This window comes from Cololabis saira, chromosome 5 (assembly GCF_033807715.1).
Source record: "Cololabis saira isolate AMF1-May2022 chromosome 5, fColSai1.1, whole genome shotgun sequence".
Lineage (NCBI taxonomy): Eukaryota > Metazoa > Chordata > Actinopteri > Beloniformes > Belonidae > Cololabis > Cololabis saira.
The window spans coordinates 40,920,318-40,935,503 of record NC_084591.1 but is presented as its reverse complement, the minus strand read 5'-3'; the positions used below and the strand labels follow the sequence as shown (position 1 = coordinate 40,935,503).

Genomic DNA, 15,186 nt, shown 5'->3' with positions numbered 1-15,186 from the left:
ATGATGATGTTCAGAAACACAAACAAGCAGCTTCTGTCTGTAGACGGAAGGTATTTTCTTTGTCAGTCTCTGATCAGGTAACAAAAGGTTTGTCTTTCCAGCCATTTAAGTAGCGCTTCTCCTTCTTTTCATTCAGGCCCACACGTTTTCTTTTAACATCTACAGATGAATGCAATCGTCCAATTTGTTTTTCATAAAGATTATGTTGATAGCATTCACAGATGCATTGATGAGGCCATGTTTGCATCCTAGCAACCTGTCAGCGTAGCGCTGGTGCTGCTCCAGCCTCCATCATGCCTGTTCATGGTGTTCATCAGGTCATTGTATTGTGCACAATAAGGCCTAAATCTGTATAATTAAAGGCAGATAAGGCTTAAGAAACGCTGTTATCAGATTATGATAAGTAATCTGCCTAAACCTAATGGGATTGCTTTCCTTTTTTTTAAGATATCAGAATCTGAATATTGGCATTGCCATCAAATCACTTTTTTAATTCTATTAATTAGGGACTTATTATCTTGTATACAACTGCCTTAAAGTCATTTATGGGCATATTTTACGACATGACATTGTGCATTATTCCCTTTTGTTTGTCAAAGGTCTCATAAAGGTGTTTTCTCTCATTTTCTAGAAAATTCAACACATTAATCATGTAGTTGACAAACTGATAACGTGTCTGGTTTCTGGGCTGGTTTTGAGCTCCATTGAATTTCAACAGTATTTGAGGTTTTATATATCAGGACAAAGAAGATCTGGTCCTTAACAGGCTTTTAAATGAGGTACATACAACAACACATGACATATTACACCATGCAGGTATATAACAAACTAAATCACTGTGTGATAGAAGCTAAGGGGGTAATTAGCTGCTAATCAAATGCACTTGCTTAACTGTTCATCAGCAAGAGTGCAGACCTCCATTAAAACAGACGTTTTGGCACTTTACTTATGTATGTATGTATCTTAGTTAGTTAATATGAAGCGGACAACACGTGTTCCCGCCCATCAGTCTGTGAAGGTTATAAAACATCAAAAACATCAGTTGCCAATCTTTCCAGGAGTAAAAATTACACAAACGTCTCTTTGAGATTTTACTCTGATCAGAGAATTCGCAAAAAAAGCTCAACAGCAACGTCTCAGACTCTGCAGGCTTCAGTTAACGTATCAGGTCTGAGAAAAGGAAGGGAAGGGGTTGAAAGTCAGAGAGAACTTTAATTACTTAAAGATGGTTTTACAAGCTCCTGAACTCTGGTGTTTACTTGGTTTTTCCACATGGCTTGCTGTGTTTTGGTTCAGTTTTTGTTAATAAATGAAACACTGTAATATTTCATATGTTGTTGTTCACCAGAGACCGATGTTAACTAATGTTAAGACCAGTTTTTTCCCTTATTCTGACACATAAAAGCTTACAATAAGAAAAGGGCGTACTTTGTTTTTATCACAGCTGGATGTTGTACCAGTGTTGTTTGACTTTGGCTTCAGACCTTTCTTTGTTTTCCATCATGCTCTTTCTTATTATTTGTCAGTTTTCTGGTGCTGGAGGTCACTTTTATAGACTAACTCATAGATTTTCCTATGAGATGTTCCAAAACAAGAGCGGAGGTGGAGTTGTGTGTCCTGTTTGTCTGATAACAGGATTATACAAAACTATCAAGCCAAATTTGGTTAAACTGGTTTGAGCACGAGAACCCATGAAATGTTGATGTGGATAATGATTGCTTTTGTTACAACGACAAAATGTAGAATTGGCTCTGGTGGAGTAACTTTGTGTCCTCCTGTTGCATCATTCAACAAAAATATATCATCGTATGTGTGTGTGTAAGATATTTTATTACCGTAATATTTCGATTCCATATTCTGACAAAGGACCAAAATCCCCAAAGTGAAGTGTGTTGCAGTAAAACAAAAACACAGACATAAAATGAAAGGGACTAATAGGAAAGTGTGTAAGACAGAGATGGATTCAGGTCTATAAGGTATTTTTGAATGTGTGTACTCTTGCTGGTTTTGGGTGTGGATTATAGTGCAGCTGCTCTGTGTTTCAGGCTCTGAGGTTTCTGGGTAATAAAGTGCGGCGACAGCGCATGTGGGGAGGCCCCAAGAAGACCAAGATGGAGGAGGCCAGAGAGCTGCTGGCATCGCTCATCCTCACCCACGTGCCTGTATGTAAAATATTATTATAACCTTTTATTTAACCAGGAAAAAAAAAAAGTCTCGTTGAGATTAAAAATCTCTTTTACAAGAGAGTTCTGGCCAAGACGGGTAGCAACACAAACACAAAGTTGCACAAACAAACGATAACAAAACAGCAAATGGGCAAAACGTCAAAATATAATAACTGATGTTCACCGAACAAAGTTTTCAAATGTATATTTTGTCTTCAGGTAAAAGAGTTTAACTTTCGGGCCAAGTGTATTTACCTGGCTGTGATGGTTCGGAGGGTGATCCTGGCTCAAGGGGACAACAAAGTGGACGACAGAGATTACTATGGCAACAAGCGTCTGGAGTTGGCTGGACAGGTGAATTTCTATTCTCTTTCTGTTTTACATCTGGCTTTATTTAGTGCTTAACTTTATTCAGTCCTCTGTCCTCCCTTAAGTCAGGAGTTGTGTTTTTATGTTGACAAACCAAAGCTTCAACTTTCAGCTAAAGGCCCCCCCGGTAACCTGGTTGTTTACTCGTGCATTCGTTTTGTTTACCGAAATACATTTTTCTGCTTTTTCCTCGCTCATTGAGCCACTAGAGAACAAAACTCATTCTTGCTTATTCATGCATATTATTATTTGTATCCATATATCCGCCCTCCCGTGCTCGAGTGTGAATGGATCACAGCGCTGCACCCGAGTACATCGGCAGCTCCTTCTCTGATCTCTCACCTGCATCTTTGTTCTCGCCACCTTCTTTTAATAAGACTCATTATTTTCGCTCTGCTTTGTTTTTTCTCTGTTTTGTTTGCATGCTCCCTCCCCCTGTATTTCAGCCTGGCTTTGTCAAGGGAGAGATATGCGGTGGCACCAAAATCCCGAGGCTGTGGAAGCATGGGGATTTTTCAGCACCATGACAATAGAAATGCTGCCTTGACTGGGGCGATTGAGCTAATCCGCAGGCTCGGCTCTGATAATGTAATTACTGCTGTCTTAAGGCCTTTGATTTCACCCCCCCCTCCCACCGCATCCCACCCCAACCTGCTCTGTATAAGGAGCAGGAGGGGGGAGGGCCTTTCAAAAAAGGGGGCTTACGCACCAACAACGCCAGCAATCTTTCTACCCTCCAATTATGGTTCCCTGACATTCAACTAATTGGCCTGGCTGCGCAATGGAAGCTTAATTTCTTTATTAATTTCAAGCAGTGCCGCCTGTATGTTTGTTTGTATGCTAATGCACGGGGTGAGGAGGGTGGAGGGCGGAGACCTGGGATGGAGGCCAGATCAGATTTATTGGTGAGTGAGCACACCTGGTTCTTAAATCTGAAAAATGAACCTGAGAGACGGACGACGTATGAAGATGCAGCGACTGCTGACTCTGAAAAACATCCGTCTATGTGTTTGGAGACTCAGAAGGTGAATGATATCTTGAAAAAAAAAAAAAACTGTTTCTCGCTGCTTTTCTATAGCTCCTGTCTCTGCTGTTTGAGGATCTGTTTAAGAAGTTTAACTCTGAGCTGAAGAAAATTGCTGACCAGATCATCCCCAAGCAGAGAGCAGCTCAGTTTGATGTGGTCAAGCACATGCGGCAGGATCAGATCACCAACGGCATGGTTAATGCCATTTCCACCGTGAGTTGTCCCAACTAGAAACTGCAAATATAGACCAATGACACAAAGATGCTTGTTTATGGTAGAAATATGATAACCACTTTACAATTTGAAGTCATAATGGATACTGAATGAACCACCCTGGGGTTGTTTTTGTTTTTTCCTTTTAACAGGGCAACTGGTCTCTCAAGAGATTCAAGATGGACCGTCAGGGTGTCACCCAGGTTCTGTCTCGGCTCTCCTTCATTTCAGCTCTTGGCATGATGACCAGGATCTCCTCCCAGTTTGAGAAGACCAGGAAGGTCAGCGGGCCACGTTCCCTGCAGCCGTCACAGTGGGGGATGCTGTGTCCATCTGACACTCCTGAGGGAGAGGTGAGCGAGCTGCCGCGCCCACACCTGAGCTGCCGCCAAGATCCAGTCTGAATGTGAACTGCTCTGCATGGCTAATCCCTGGGCCTAGCCATGCAAACTCCTTTTACCTGCCTCACTGATGCATGTCATCATATTTTACTACTTATTGTAAATCTGTAGTAATAGGACTTTGGGTAGAAATGACAGTTTTGCTGAGCTTTTCCAAAATCCAAAGAATGCCAGCCAGGTGTTTCCTGGATATAGAAATCAACACAAATTCATTAATATTAATATCATTAATCCCCGAAGACCAGTGGTTGAAATACTTGAGCACTATACAAGGAATGTCAGAGTTGGTTTGGATTTAACATTGATTCATTAGTATTTTCATCTCTGAGCTGTTTTTAGTAACATCTGTAGTTTAATGAAAGTATTGTAATGATACACAGATTCAAATATTTGGTTGCAAAAAGTGAAAACTGGTGGAAATATTTATTTTTAGATGATATGGTTAAGGGCAGAAAACTCACTACACACCTAAATATATCAGTGGCAGGAAAGAATCCAGTTAAAGTGGTCCCAATCATCAGTCGTATCTGAAGCTTAAAAGTTCAAACTTAAACTAAAGTGTTTGGAGAAGAATGTCGTTAGATTAATGTGAGTATTTACACCAAGTTCTGAAGGAAATACCCGACATGGAGGTTTGGATCTGTCTGTTCAGTTGTTGGATTTGCAGAGCTTGAAAATAACGCACCAAAATTCCTGACATTTGCCCTGAAAGGAGTTTTGTTTTCTTAAAATTCGAGCAAAATATTGTCATTGTAATGTTAGAATATAAAAGTAACAACATAATCACTTTGGCCAATCTTGCAACCGTTATTGATAGTAATAATGATAATATTAACAACATCTTATCGTCCACAAACGTGGCTTGACAGGTAGTTTAAAAACATAAATGGATAAATTCATTGAAAAGAGGGTGACTAGAATCAGACACAATTGTTCTCATCTGTGTTTTATATACACTACCAGTCAAAGATAGATAATTTTACCGGGCATGTTCACTGTTTGTTACATTAGCATTTACTATTACAGATGACATTTTGCCTGAACACTACAAACAACAAAAACCTCTTCCGTGCAGATGTTGCTGCTTGCTGTAAATCTAGCCACATGTTCTCAACATGAAGTCATGAGCTGTTTTTGTCCTCCTCCTCTGTTTTAAGTTCAGGTTGATTTGATCAAAGGGACAGGTGTAGAATAAAAACTATGGAAACCTGAAATGCTCAGCTTTATTAAAAAATGTTCCACTTTGGTTTCAAAATTAAAAATCAGTTAACGATTCACCTTCAAACCAATTCTTGTACGAGCTGCACCGAGACGCAGGTTTGTGCAGCTGAACTGAGCCATATGTTCAGAAGTTGGAGGCTATTAGTTAGTATGGAGGGGCTGTTTTTCACAAAGTCTGATGTTTAGTTTGGATGTCTTTAGCTTTAACGTGGGTCTTCGCAGGCTTGTGGTTTGGTGAAGAACTTGGCTTTGATGACACACATCACCACCGACATGGAGGACGGGCCGATCATCAAACTGGCCTTCAACCTCGGAGTGGAAGACGTCAACCTTCTCTGTGGAGAGGAGCTGTCCTACCCAAGCGTCTTCCTGGTCTTCCTAAATGGTAAAATTTGTGCACACCAGCAGCGCCTAATGAAGAAACACTGGCTGCTGTTTCTTCAGATCACTTCAAAAGAAAGTATAATCCAGCTAGTTTAAAAATGCACTGCATATGAACATGAAGGGGGAAAAAATATTCTATTTAGTTTACAGGAAGTAATTTTGTGTTTTTCAGAAAGACTGATAAGTCTTTAATTTCATGGGAGCAGACGGTTTTATTCTTGAATCAAAACTTGGCCCTTTAATTACTGTATATGTTTGTCTCAGCACTGATAACTGTCAAATTATATTAGCTGCCATACTATTTAATTAGTTTGTAGCAGCAGGTGTCAAAGGCCTATAGTGTGTTCAGTGCAAATGTGCCCTCACACAGAGGCAGAGCACAGTGTCTCCTCTGTTATCCACTCATTTGTCTGTCAGACTTGATATGAACAAGCCCCTGCACGCAGTTTGAGCTCTGCTTTGTCCAGGCGGCGAGGCTGAGAGTACACAGTTATACAGCAGAACCGCCTCCTTTGCTTCTTCTTTCTAGTCGAAGCTTTTAGTCAGACTTACGCCTACAGTAGAAATCTGCTTAATTATAAAGGTAATAAAAATACCACACAGTTCCAGTTTGCAGATCTTTAGGTGTCCCTCTGACTTTCTGAGTTGGGACCCCAACTCCAAGCGATGTTCCCGTTGAAACGTCTCGGAAATTCCAACCTCTAAGTTGGATTGGAAAGCGCCATTAGATGATCACGTCAGCTTTTTCACTTCGTGCTACAATTTAAATGTAGTTCCTTAAACATCTCAACAGTGCTTTCTCAAGTCTGAGGATTTAAAGTGGGGGCATTGTGATATATTTCTGTGCATTTGGATTACTTGTGTAATAACAAATAAAAAAAACCCAACATTAGATGAAGCACAATTCAACCTGTGTTCAGAGCCTTTTAAGCCTGATAATGTGTCATTCAGAAACGTTTACGTTTTACTGTTGCATCACAGAACCGGCACAGATCAGAAACATCCAGCCTCCACATTTTTATCACCCAACCTCAACTTCAAATCATATCTCTATTTGTTGAACCTTGAAAAAGGTTTTAAAACTGGAATTGTTTTTTTAAACCAACTTTTTCTTTTCTTTTAACCAACGGTGGTTATGTTACTTGGTTTCCTTTCTGTGGTGTATTTAAACAATCGTCTTAACTGTCTGTTGCTAAATCACATATGAGGGAAATTTGATTATTTGACAATAAATTTGCTAGTTAGGTTGTTTTGCTGTTTTTTAAATGTCTTTTTCTTCTAAATCATTTTATTATGTGTCTGTGTGAGTTCAGTTTGCTGTATGTGCTAGTGTCAGCTCTCAGGCTGGTGCCTTTGGTCTTTAATACAGTGTAATGTGCTACAGGGGGTTTGGAGTTTAGATTATGTCCACGTTTACGTTTTCATGGCAGCAAAGAGCTCTGAATCGGTCTGAAAAGAATTACACGCAGCAGAAGAGAGAGATTTACTCCCTGAAACTGTTTTTGCACACTGGGGCAGGAGAGTACATGAACTGTGTCTCTGGTATTTTTACTCGAGCATATCACAGACCTTTTATTAAAAACTTTGGAACTGGTTTAAATATCCTCTTTTTTTTTCTTCCCTTTTATTTGAAGTGGCTCTCTCCTTTTAACTCTCATTGCTTCCACAGGTAACATTCTCGGTGTGATCAGAGACCACCCGAAGCTCGTCAGCACTTTCCGACTCATGCGCAGGGCCGGCTTCATCAATGAGTTTGTGTCCATCTCCACTAACCTGACTGACCGTTGCGTCTACATCTCATCTGATGGAGGAAGACTCTGCAGGTGGGGAAGTCTGGAAATCACTAAATGAAATGATGATGTAGAATGAATTTACAACAATGTGGTCCCACACACCAAAGTATTTCCCTCTGCACATGATTCAGTTTAGCCCAGACCAGGGGGAAAAGGGTGAAAACAGATGATGCTCTTGTTAATGATGTTCTGCATCTCGTCTCTGCTGCAGACCGTACATCATAGTGAAGAAGGGCCAGCCCATGGTGAAAAACAAACACATTGAGGATTTGTCTCAAGGCTATAGGTGAGTCAGAAGAACCACTTGTATGTTTATAAAATAAGGTGGGATGCAACACACACAGTAGTCTTTCTCAATAAATGTCCGGGCTGTACATCCATCTCAAACCCGATGAGACAGAGGTGCATTTTTTATGGACATGTCATCCCTTTTAGCACAATTTTAGTATAGAAGTATTTTTTTTCATGTTTGTGTCTGCCTCTTGCCAGCTTTAATGAGAACTGCTCAAAAACTCGCTTTGATTAAGCCTGTCCAACTTAACAATCATATGTAACCATGTCTACATAATTCAATCTTTATTTCTATAGCGCTTTTTGCATATAAAATCACAAAGTTCTTTACAGCTCAACTTGTTTGAAAACAGCAAATTTCAGATTTCCACATATTTCTGATGACAGTATGCAGTCGCACATCTGCTCCCAACTGTGGATGTATCTGCTATATAAGAGGCACCTGTGTTTCATTCATTTTTCGTGTGTGCGTAAGAAAAAAGTAAAAACGAGGTGAAATTAAAAATTGGAACCACACCCATCTCTTCAGAACCCAAAGATTTATTAGATCATGTGACAAGAACAACACCTACACCTCCCACCTCTTCAGAGATGTAACTGATATCACAAACAAGTGTTTTATTTCTTTTAATCTTTGTCTTCAAACTACAGAAGAGTTTTAGTCATAATCTGATTATGACTTTTTGAACAAGCTTGGCCATTTCTAAAACTTTTTTTTCTTTGGACTCCAGAACCTTTGAAGATTTCCTCCATGAAGGCCTGGTGGAGTACCTGGATGTCAACGAGGAGAATGACTGTCAGATCGCTCTTTATGAATACATGGTCAACAAGTGGGTGGCTCATGATGCAGCTGACGGTAACAGAAGAATCCTCCTAGTTGATGTCAGCCATCATCTGTTTGTTCTTTTCTTCCCCCCGTTTCTGTCACCAGAGATACAACACACTTGGAGATCGAGCCCTTCACGCTGCTTGGAGTGTGTGCCGGCCTCATTCCGTATCCCCACCACAACCAGTCGCCCAGGAACACCTACCAGTGCGCTATGGGCAAGCAGGCCATGGGTAAGACTCGGCTGAGCAGGTAGCTTCACGTTCTCCACGCAGCTGCGTGGCTTTCATCGTATACACACACACACTTGCAGAATTTGAATCTTACATGAAGGCTGTTCTTAAGCCTCTTAAATCTGCAGAGTTTAGAGTCCTATTTGCTTAAGTTAAAATCATACAAAAGGTCATTAGAATAACAACCAGTACGGGTGCATACGGCCCGCTAGTTCCTCTCCCCCAAAGCTCTTCTGCTGCGCTACTTCTTGTCACAACACATTTGTATGTGTGATTGAGTGTTTGTCTTATGTGTGTGTCAGTCAGTGTGTGTATGCGCACGGACATCAAACATGGGACGCTTGCGTAGGTCCGCTATTGTGCTGTGTGTGCGGAGGCCCTTTCCCTGCCAGTCACCCAGAGTGTCATTAGCAATTCATTGTGTCTGCTCTGGCTGTGCTCAGGGGGTCAGTGTGCTCAGCTGCAAAAGACCACAGAGTGTGCACCCGTAGCTCCTTGGTAACCAAAACTTCCCCAAACGGCCCGGCTAACATTCGTAAGAACGGCAGTCCCCACCCCCCCAATCCTCATCCCCGTCACTTCACCTCCACCCACCCCTCACCCATACCCCCCCCCGTCTTTACAAAAACACTGACTGGAACTATATTTGGCCCAATATCCTCTGTCTTGTCCGTTTTGTATGGACAGGCCTATACATGTGCAAATCTGGTTGTGTGGCTTGAGCCTATTATCGTGGACTCTGTGCTTGTAGCCTGATTGTGGAGTAATAGCATCTGACAAATGTCAAGGCTTCCAGGGAGGCCAGGCTTTATGCCATAACTCGCTCCTCCACTGAGCTGTTTGAGATGGAGCTAACAGGAAGACTTTATCACTCCAGTCTGCTAAGAAATTGCTTATCATGTGTCGTTGTTGGCAATATTGCAGTCCCACCCAAAAAAGATTACCCTTCATTAAACACTGACAAACAATATAATATTTATCCCAGGAGTTTTGTTAATCTGCTCTTCATATGTCATCTCTCCAGGAACTATCGGCTACAACCAGAGGAACCGCATTGACACTCTGATGTACCTGCTGGCATATCCTCAGAGGCCAATGGTCAAAACTAAAACTATCGAGCTGATTGATTTTGAGAAGTTGCCAGCCGGTCAGAACGCCACCGTGGCTGTGATGAGCTACAGCGGCTACGATATTGAGGATGCTCTGGTCCTCAACAAAGCCTCACTTGACAGAGGTGAGGGCTGCTAGTGTTTGTTTATATATATATATATATATATATATATATATATATATATTAGGGCTGTTCGATTTTGCCCAAAAATAAAATCTCGATTTTTTTTCTCTCAAAATCCGATTTTCGATTACGATTACGATTATTTTGTGAATTGACAAAAGGCAAAGAAATGATTTCAAATATGCATTTTTTTTATTGAACATTTGCCCCATTGGGCTTTAAGTGCAAACTTTGCTCTTATTAAACCAAAAATGAATGAATAAAGTGCAAAACTCTGTAAAATAAGTTGAAAAAAAGTTTTAAAAAATATAATAAAATATAAAGTTTTATCTCTGAAAAAAAAATCAGCAAATCAGCACTTGCAAATATACAGTAAGTTATATTTCCAATTAAATAAAACAAGACATTTTCTAATTAAACTAAACTGGGTCTTTGCATGCTAAATAATAATGCAACCCATGAAGGAGGTAGAGGTGTGTAATGTCAGTCATTACATTTGCTATTCACATTTGCAAGTTTTTTGCAAGGAACACAAGCCGGTCTACCGCATCTGGCTTGAGGGATGCCCGGTGGCATGTTACAACGCCCCCTCCTACACTAAAGAGCCTCTCCGATGGGGCACTTGTCGCAGGTATTGAGAGGTATTTCCATCAATCATTAATATGGTATCAATCATTAATATGTGTGCAGACAAGGTTAAAAAAAAATAAAAAATTGAAAAATCGATTTTACGAGTTTCACGTTTTAACATTGTTCTAATTACATAATCGCGATTACGATTTAAAATCGATTAATCGAACAGCCCTAGTATATATATATATTGAAATTCTCATTTTAGTGTTTGTCTTTTAACGACATGTTAAGCCCCTCCTGGAGCAGGCAGAAGGTTTAGTCAGTCACAGTAAAAATGTTTCCCTGCAGGATTTGGTCGATGCCTTGTCTACAAGAATACCAAGTGCACGCTGCGGCGTTACACCAACCAGACTTTTGATAAAGTGATGGGACCCATGCTGGATGCAGCCACACGCAAGCCCATCTGGAGACATAACATCCTGGATGCTGATGGCATCTGCTGCCCGGGTGAGTCAGACCTGGACGAGGCCCAGTGTTCCTCTCCAGGCACTGCTGCTCCAGCATTGGTGCTACTTAATTGTACTCTTCGCTTCTTAAAAAGTGTTTGTTTTTTGGTTGTATTATCTTTACCCAGTTTTACAGATCCTTAAGCCTCTCAAGTTATGCATCTAGAATAGAATAAGCTTTATTGGCCAAGTATGAACATGCCAGACAGGGATTTATTTATTTTTTTCTCTCACTGAATCCAGATTTAAATAGTTACAAACACTAACATCATGGACCTTATTTAAAATATGTCTGGGATGCTGGATAGATTTGTGAACAGAAAAGGTGTAAACATTTTTAAATCTTTAGAGAATATATACACAGACCTAAAATAAAGTAAACACAGCTTAAGAGGAACAACAACATTATTTGTTCGACAAAAACTAAGGCAGAATACAGAACCAGGGTGTGGCAGCATTTCAACCTTTCACTAGTCCCGTTCACTCCTGGACTCTCTTCTCTCAGCCGCTCTCTTTTAGATTTGCTGGGATCATTGTCAAACACTTATTGGCTCAAGGAAGTAAATGTCAGGTTTTGTTGCAGACTAGTAAAGAATAACATCAATGCAACAGTAAAAGAGCATCCAGCTTTTTGTCCATGATTAAATTTAGGTCACGGCCATGGTGCAGTGATTCATCCTGAGCACTTTTACACCCAAGTATGTCTGTGTCAGGCGCCGACTCGAATACACGTAGCAGTGAAGTTGGATGAAAGTTAGAAAAAAAGGGGATTTGGTGGTGAGATTAGACGGAGTGAAATGTTGCTTTCAGTCACAGGAAAGTTTGGCAAAATTGAAAAGAAAACGTAAATATATGGGTTGTATTAATGTTTGTATGTTTCCTGGCTCAGGTGAGAAAGTGGAGAACAAGCAGGTGTTGGTGAATAAATCTATGCCAACTGTCACCCAGACGCCACTGGAGGGCAGTGCCCAGCCAGGCCAGCCCCAGTACAGAGACGTGCCCATCAGGTGAGTCCCCTTCCCCTCCCACATCCAGCCATCACACCACCATGACTGTGGCTGCGGCTCATGTCACCATGCACCTGTTTGAGTTCAGCATCTACACGTGTAGTCGTTGCAGATGAAGTCACTGCAGCGCTTCTTGTTTGCAGCTATAAAGGCTCGACAGACTCGTACATCGAGAAGGTCATGATCTCGTCTAACGCTGAAGATGCCTTCCTCATTAAAATCCTCCTGAGGCAGACCAGAAGACCAGAGATCGGAGACAAATTCAGCAGTCGGCACGGACAGAAAGGTGCCAGGATCATCACAATCACGCGGTCGGCTCTCGGAGACAAGTTTTAGTTCATCTCAAATCTGTCAGGAGCGCTGAAGAGCTTTGCTTCGATAGTTGGCACATCCAGAATGTATTTGTTGCAGAAAACTGTAAATGACTCGATCAAAAGAAAAAGAAAATGGTTTGTCATCTCTTGCACCGGAGCATTTGTTGAGTCAAACCCCAGTGGCTGTAGTTGTCATTGCCCCCCTGTCCTCATCTTTCAAGAGCTCTTTTCAATTAATTGGCTCTTTGTCCTGTGCCAGACTATGCAAATTTATTACACCCCAGCCGGGTATTCTGCCGCTACTGGGGGAAAAAAGTGTTTACAACCTCCATTGTTTAGCAGCACCTCCCTGTAAAGAGGGCTTGTATGATGTTTTAATCAAAAAGCTAACTGGCGCCATGCTTAATTTACTCTCTTCATTAACACAGTGGGCTCTGAGCGGTCAGCTCAGGGTGGGACAATTTCTTCTGCCTCAGATAGGTATGAAGGGAAGGGTCACTGGTGGGTTAGCTGATGCAGATCTGGATAGAAACTCCCAGATGTGGAACTGATGGACAGCCGTTTCTTCATCAAAGCTCATTGTAGTTGCATTGAGGAGTTTTTGAATGACTAATAGGAAAAAAAAAAAGCTTTCACACTGAAAAAGGCACAAAACTATGAATAACATATTTTTTTTAATAGAATCCTTAAATGAACCCTAAATCAACACGGATGATTTAATGAGAAGTGAATTTGGCTGTAGTGATGGATCTTCTCCTAACTACTCTCATACGTCCCGGTCAGCAGAGCAGAATAAGTTAATTATTTACTGGTCACACACACACAGACACGCACACACACAGCTGTGTAGGTGGGGGTGCAGGGGTTGTCAGTATTATGGGGCCCATTGTGCGAGCCGTCACTGTGGAGTTGTATGAGCTGTGATGGAGGGCTCTGGACCCTTGCTGTTGTCTTGCCTTTCTCTGCTGATTTCATGCCTCTTTTATCATTCACTTTTATACAAAACAAACAACACAGAGGATGTCTGCCGTTGGAACCACTCTCTCTGGTTGTTTCTGTTTAGTTTCTCCACCACTTTCCACTTCTCTCATGCTTTTTTCATTCCTCTTTCACACTACTCTTACCCCGATATTCAGCCCTTTTTTTCCCCTTTTGATTTCCGTCTGGCCCTGTCTTACTCGCCTTTTTCGTTTTTCTTTTCACCTTCTTCCTGCTGTTGGATGACTTTCCACCAAATCGCGGCATTTGTTCCCAGTCAACATCCTGTTGCAACATCCTGCGTGGCATCAGAAGTCAGCTGTGGCACTGACCACTCTGCTAATAGTCAATTTTTCTCACGTGCGCCGATTCAATTTTTCCTCTCAGTTGATCCCCTCCACTTCCTCCCAGTTGAACTGGGAGTCATGGGTGTGTGATCCCGGCCTCCCTGCCCGGCTAAAGCACCTTTCTCCACTTCCTGCTCCCCTTCTCTTCTCTCCTTTTTCTCTTTTCTCTTTTTTTTTTTTCATTTGCAAATGGGTCTACAATCTGTTTACCCTGCCCTGTGAAGAGTGCTTCGGCCCCTCCGCAAACATTTACACTCACACTTAAAATGCTGACTACCAGGGAGCTTGTCCCCCTCGTCATGCGAGTCAAAAGAGGGACCTTGTCTGTCCACATGAGTATGGATATGTCATGCTCTGCCTCCCAGCACAGACACACACCAGAGGTTTCCTGGTCCAAACTGGTTTCATCACTTCTGTTAGAGGAGAGATGTTTATCACAATATTATAGCTTTGAACAGTTAGTCTGGGAAATGCAGGAAAGTTGTATCTCATCTGTACAAAAAAAAATTTGAAATCTCACAAAACGGAACAAAACTCAATTCAATTTAGGAAATGCATTAACTCATAATACCAAATACATGCCTGACAATGCAACGACTAAAACGAAAACAGTCTTAGTTTTGTTGTCTGTTCTAGAAAATACAGGAGATGAAAACGTTTATTTGGCACTTGAGTCCTAACGTACAAGACAAGAGTTCAGAAAACATGACAAGTTTTGTTTTTTCTTGTGTGTTTTGCACTTCCCAACCAGGGCACTGAAGAGAGGTCTTCTTATTCAATATTTTCTCAAAATGTCCCAGAATTTAAAAGTTTCAAAAATTGAAATTGGCGTCAAAACCTCAAACATGAGATAAAAATGTACATACTGTCCTTTTTTCATGTGACGTTTGCAGCTTGTCTGCTGATCTCCCCTTTTTTTTTTTCTTTTTTTTTTTTTTTTTGGCGGGGGGTTGCGTGTTGACTTTAAAAGTTTTTTTTGTTGTTGTGGGTTTTAGGTGTTTGTGGCCTCATTGTGCCACAGGAGGACATGCCGTTCTGCGACACGGGCATCTGTCCAGACATCATCATGAACCCTCACGGATATCCCTCCAGAATGACGGTACCAGTGTCTCACACCTACTACAGTGTTTTCTTTTTCCTTCAAGACGAGTCTGCAGATTTATTTATTTTTTTTATTGAGATGTTTTTTGACTGTTTTCACTATAAAGTGTCTGAAAAGAATCTGTAGTAGTTAGTACGTCTCAACGTAAAAGGGCCAGATTATTCACTTGATTTTAATTTCTTCTGTCCGACCATCGGAATGA

At 41.2% G+C, this 15,186-nt stretch overlaps 1 protein-coding gene across 1 annotated transcript in view; it reads left to right on the top strand.

Moving 5' to 3' along the window:
* The window catches only part of polr3b (polymerase (RNA) III (DNA directed) polypeptide B), a 28,019-nt gene that overhangs the window by 10,286 nt on the left and 2,547 nt on the right, over window positions 1–15,186 (top strand). Inside the window, exons 11-24 of the mRNA XM_061722110.1 lie at window positions 2,046–2,162; window positions 2,385–2,519; window positions 3,613–3,774; window positions 3,927–4,127; window positions 5,619–5,781; window positions 7,450–7,603; window positions 7,785–7,859; window positions 8,596–8,694; window positions 8,796–8,923; window positions 9,948–10,157; window positions 11,079–11,237; window positions 12,126–12,243; window positions 12,387–12,529; window positions 14,878–14,981. Coding sequence (XP_061578094.1) covers window positions 2,046–2,162; window positions 2,385–2,519; window positions 3,613–3,774; window positions 3,927–4,127; window positions 5,619–5,781; window positions 7,450–7,603; window positions 7,785–7,859; window positions 8,596–8,694; window positions 8,796–8,923; window positions 9,948–10,157; window positions 11,079–11,237; window positions 12,126–12,243; window positions 12,387–12,529; window positions 14,878–14,981 — 1,968 coding nt within the window. The remainder of the gene's footprint in view (window positions 1–2,045; window positions 2,163–2,384; window positions 2,520–3,612; window positions 3,775–3,926; window positions 4,128–5,618; window positions 5,782–7,449; window positions 7,604–7,784; window positions 7,860–8,595; window positions 8,695–8,795; window positions 8,924–9,947; window positions 10,158–11,078; window positions 11,238–12,125; window positions 12,244–12,386; window positions 12,530–14,877; window positions 14,982–15,186) is intronic.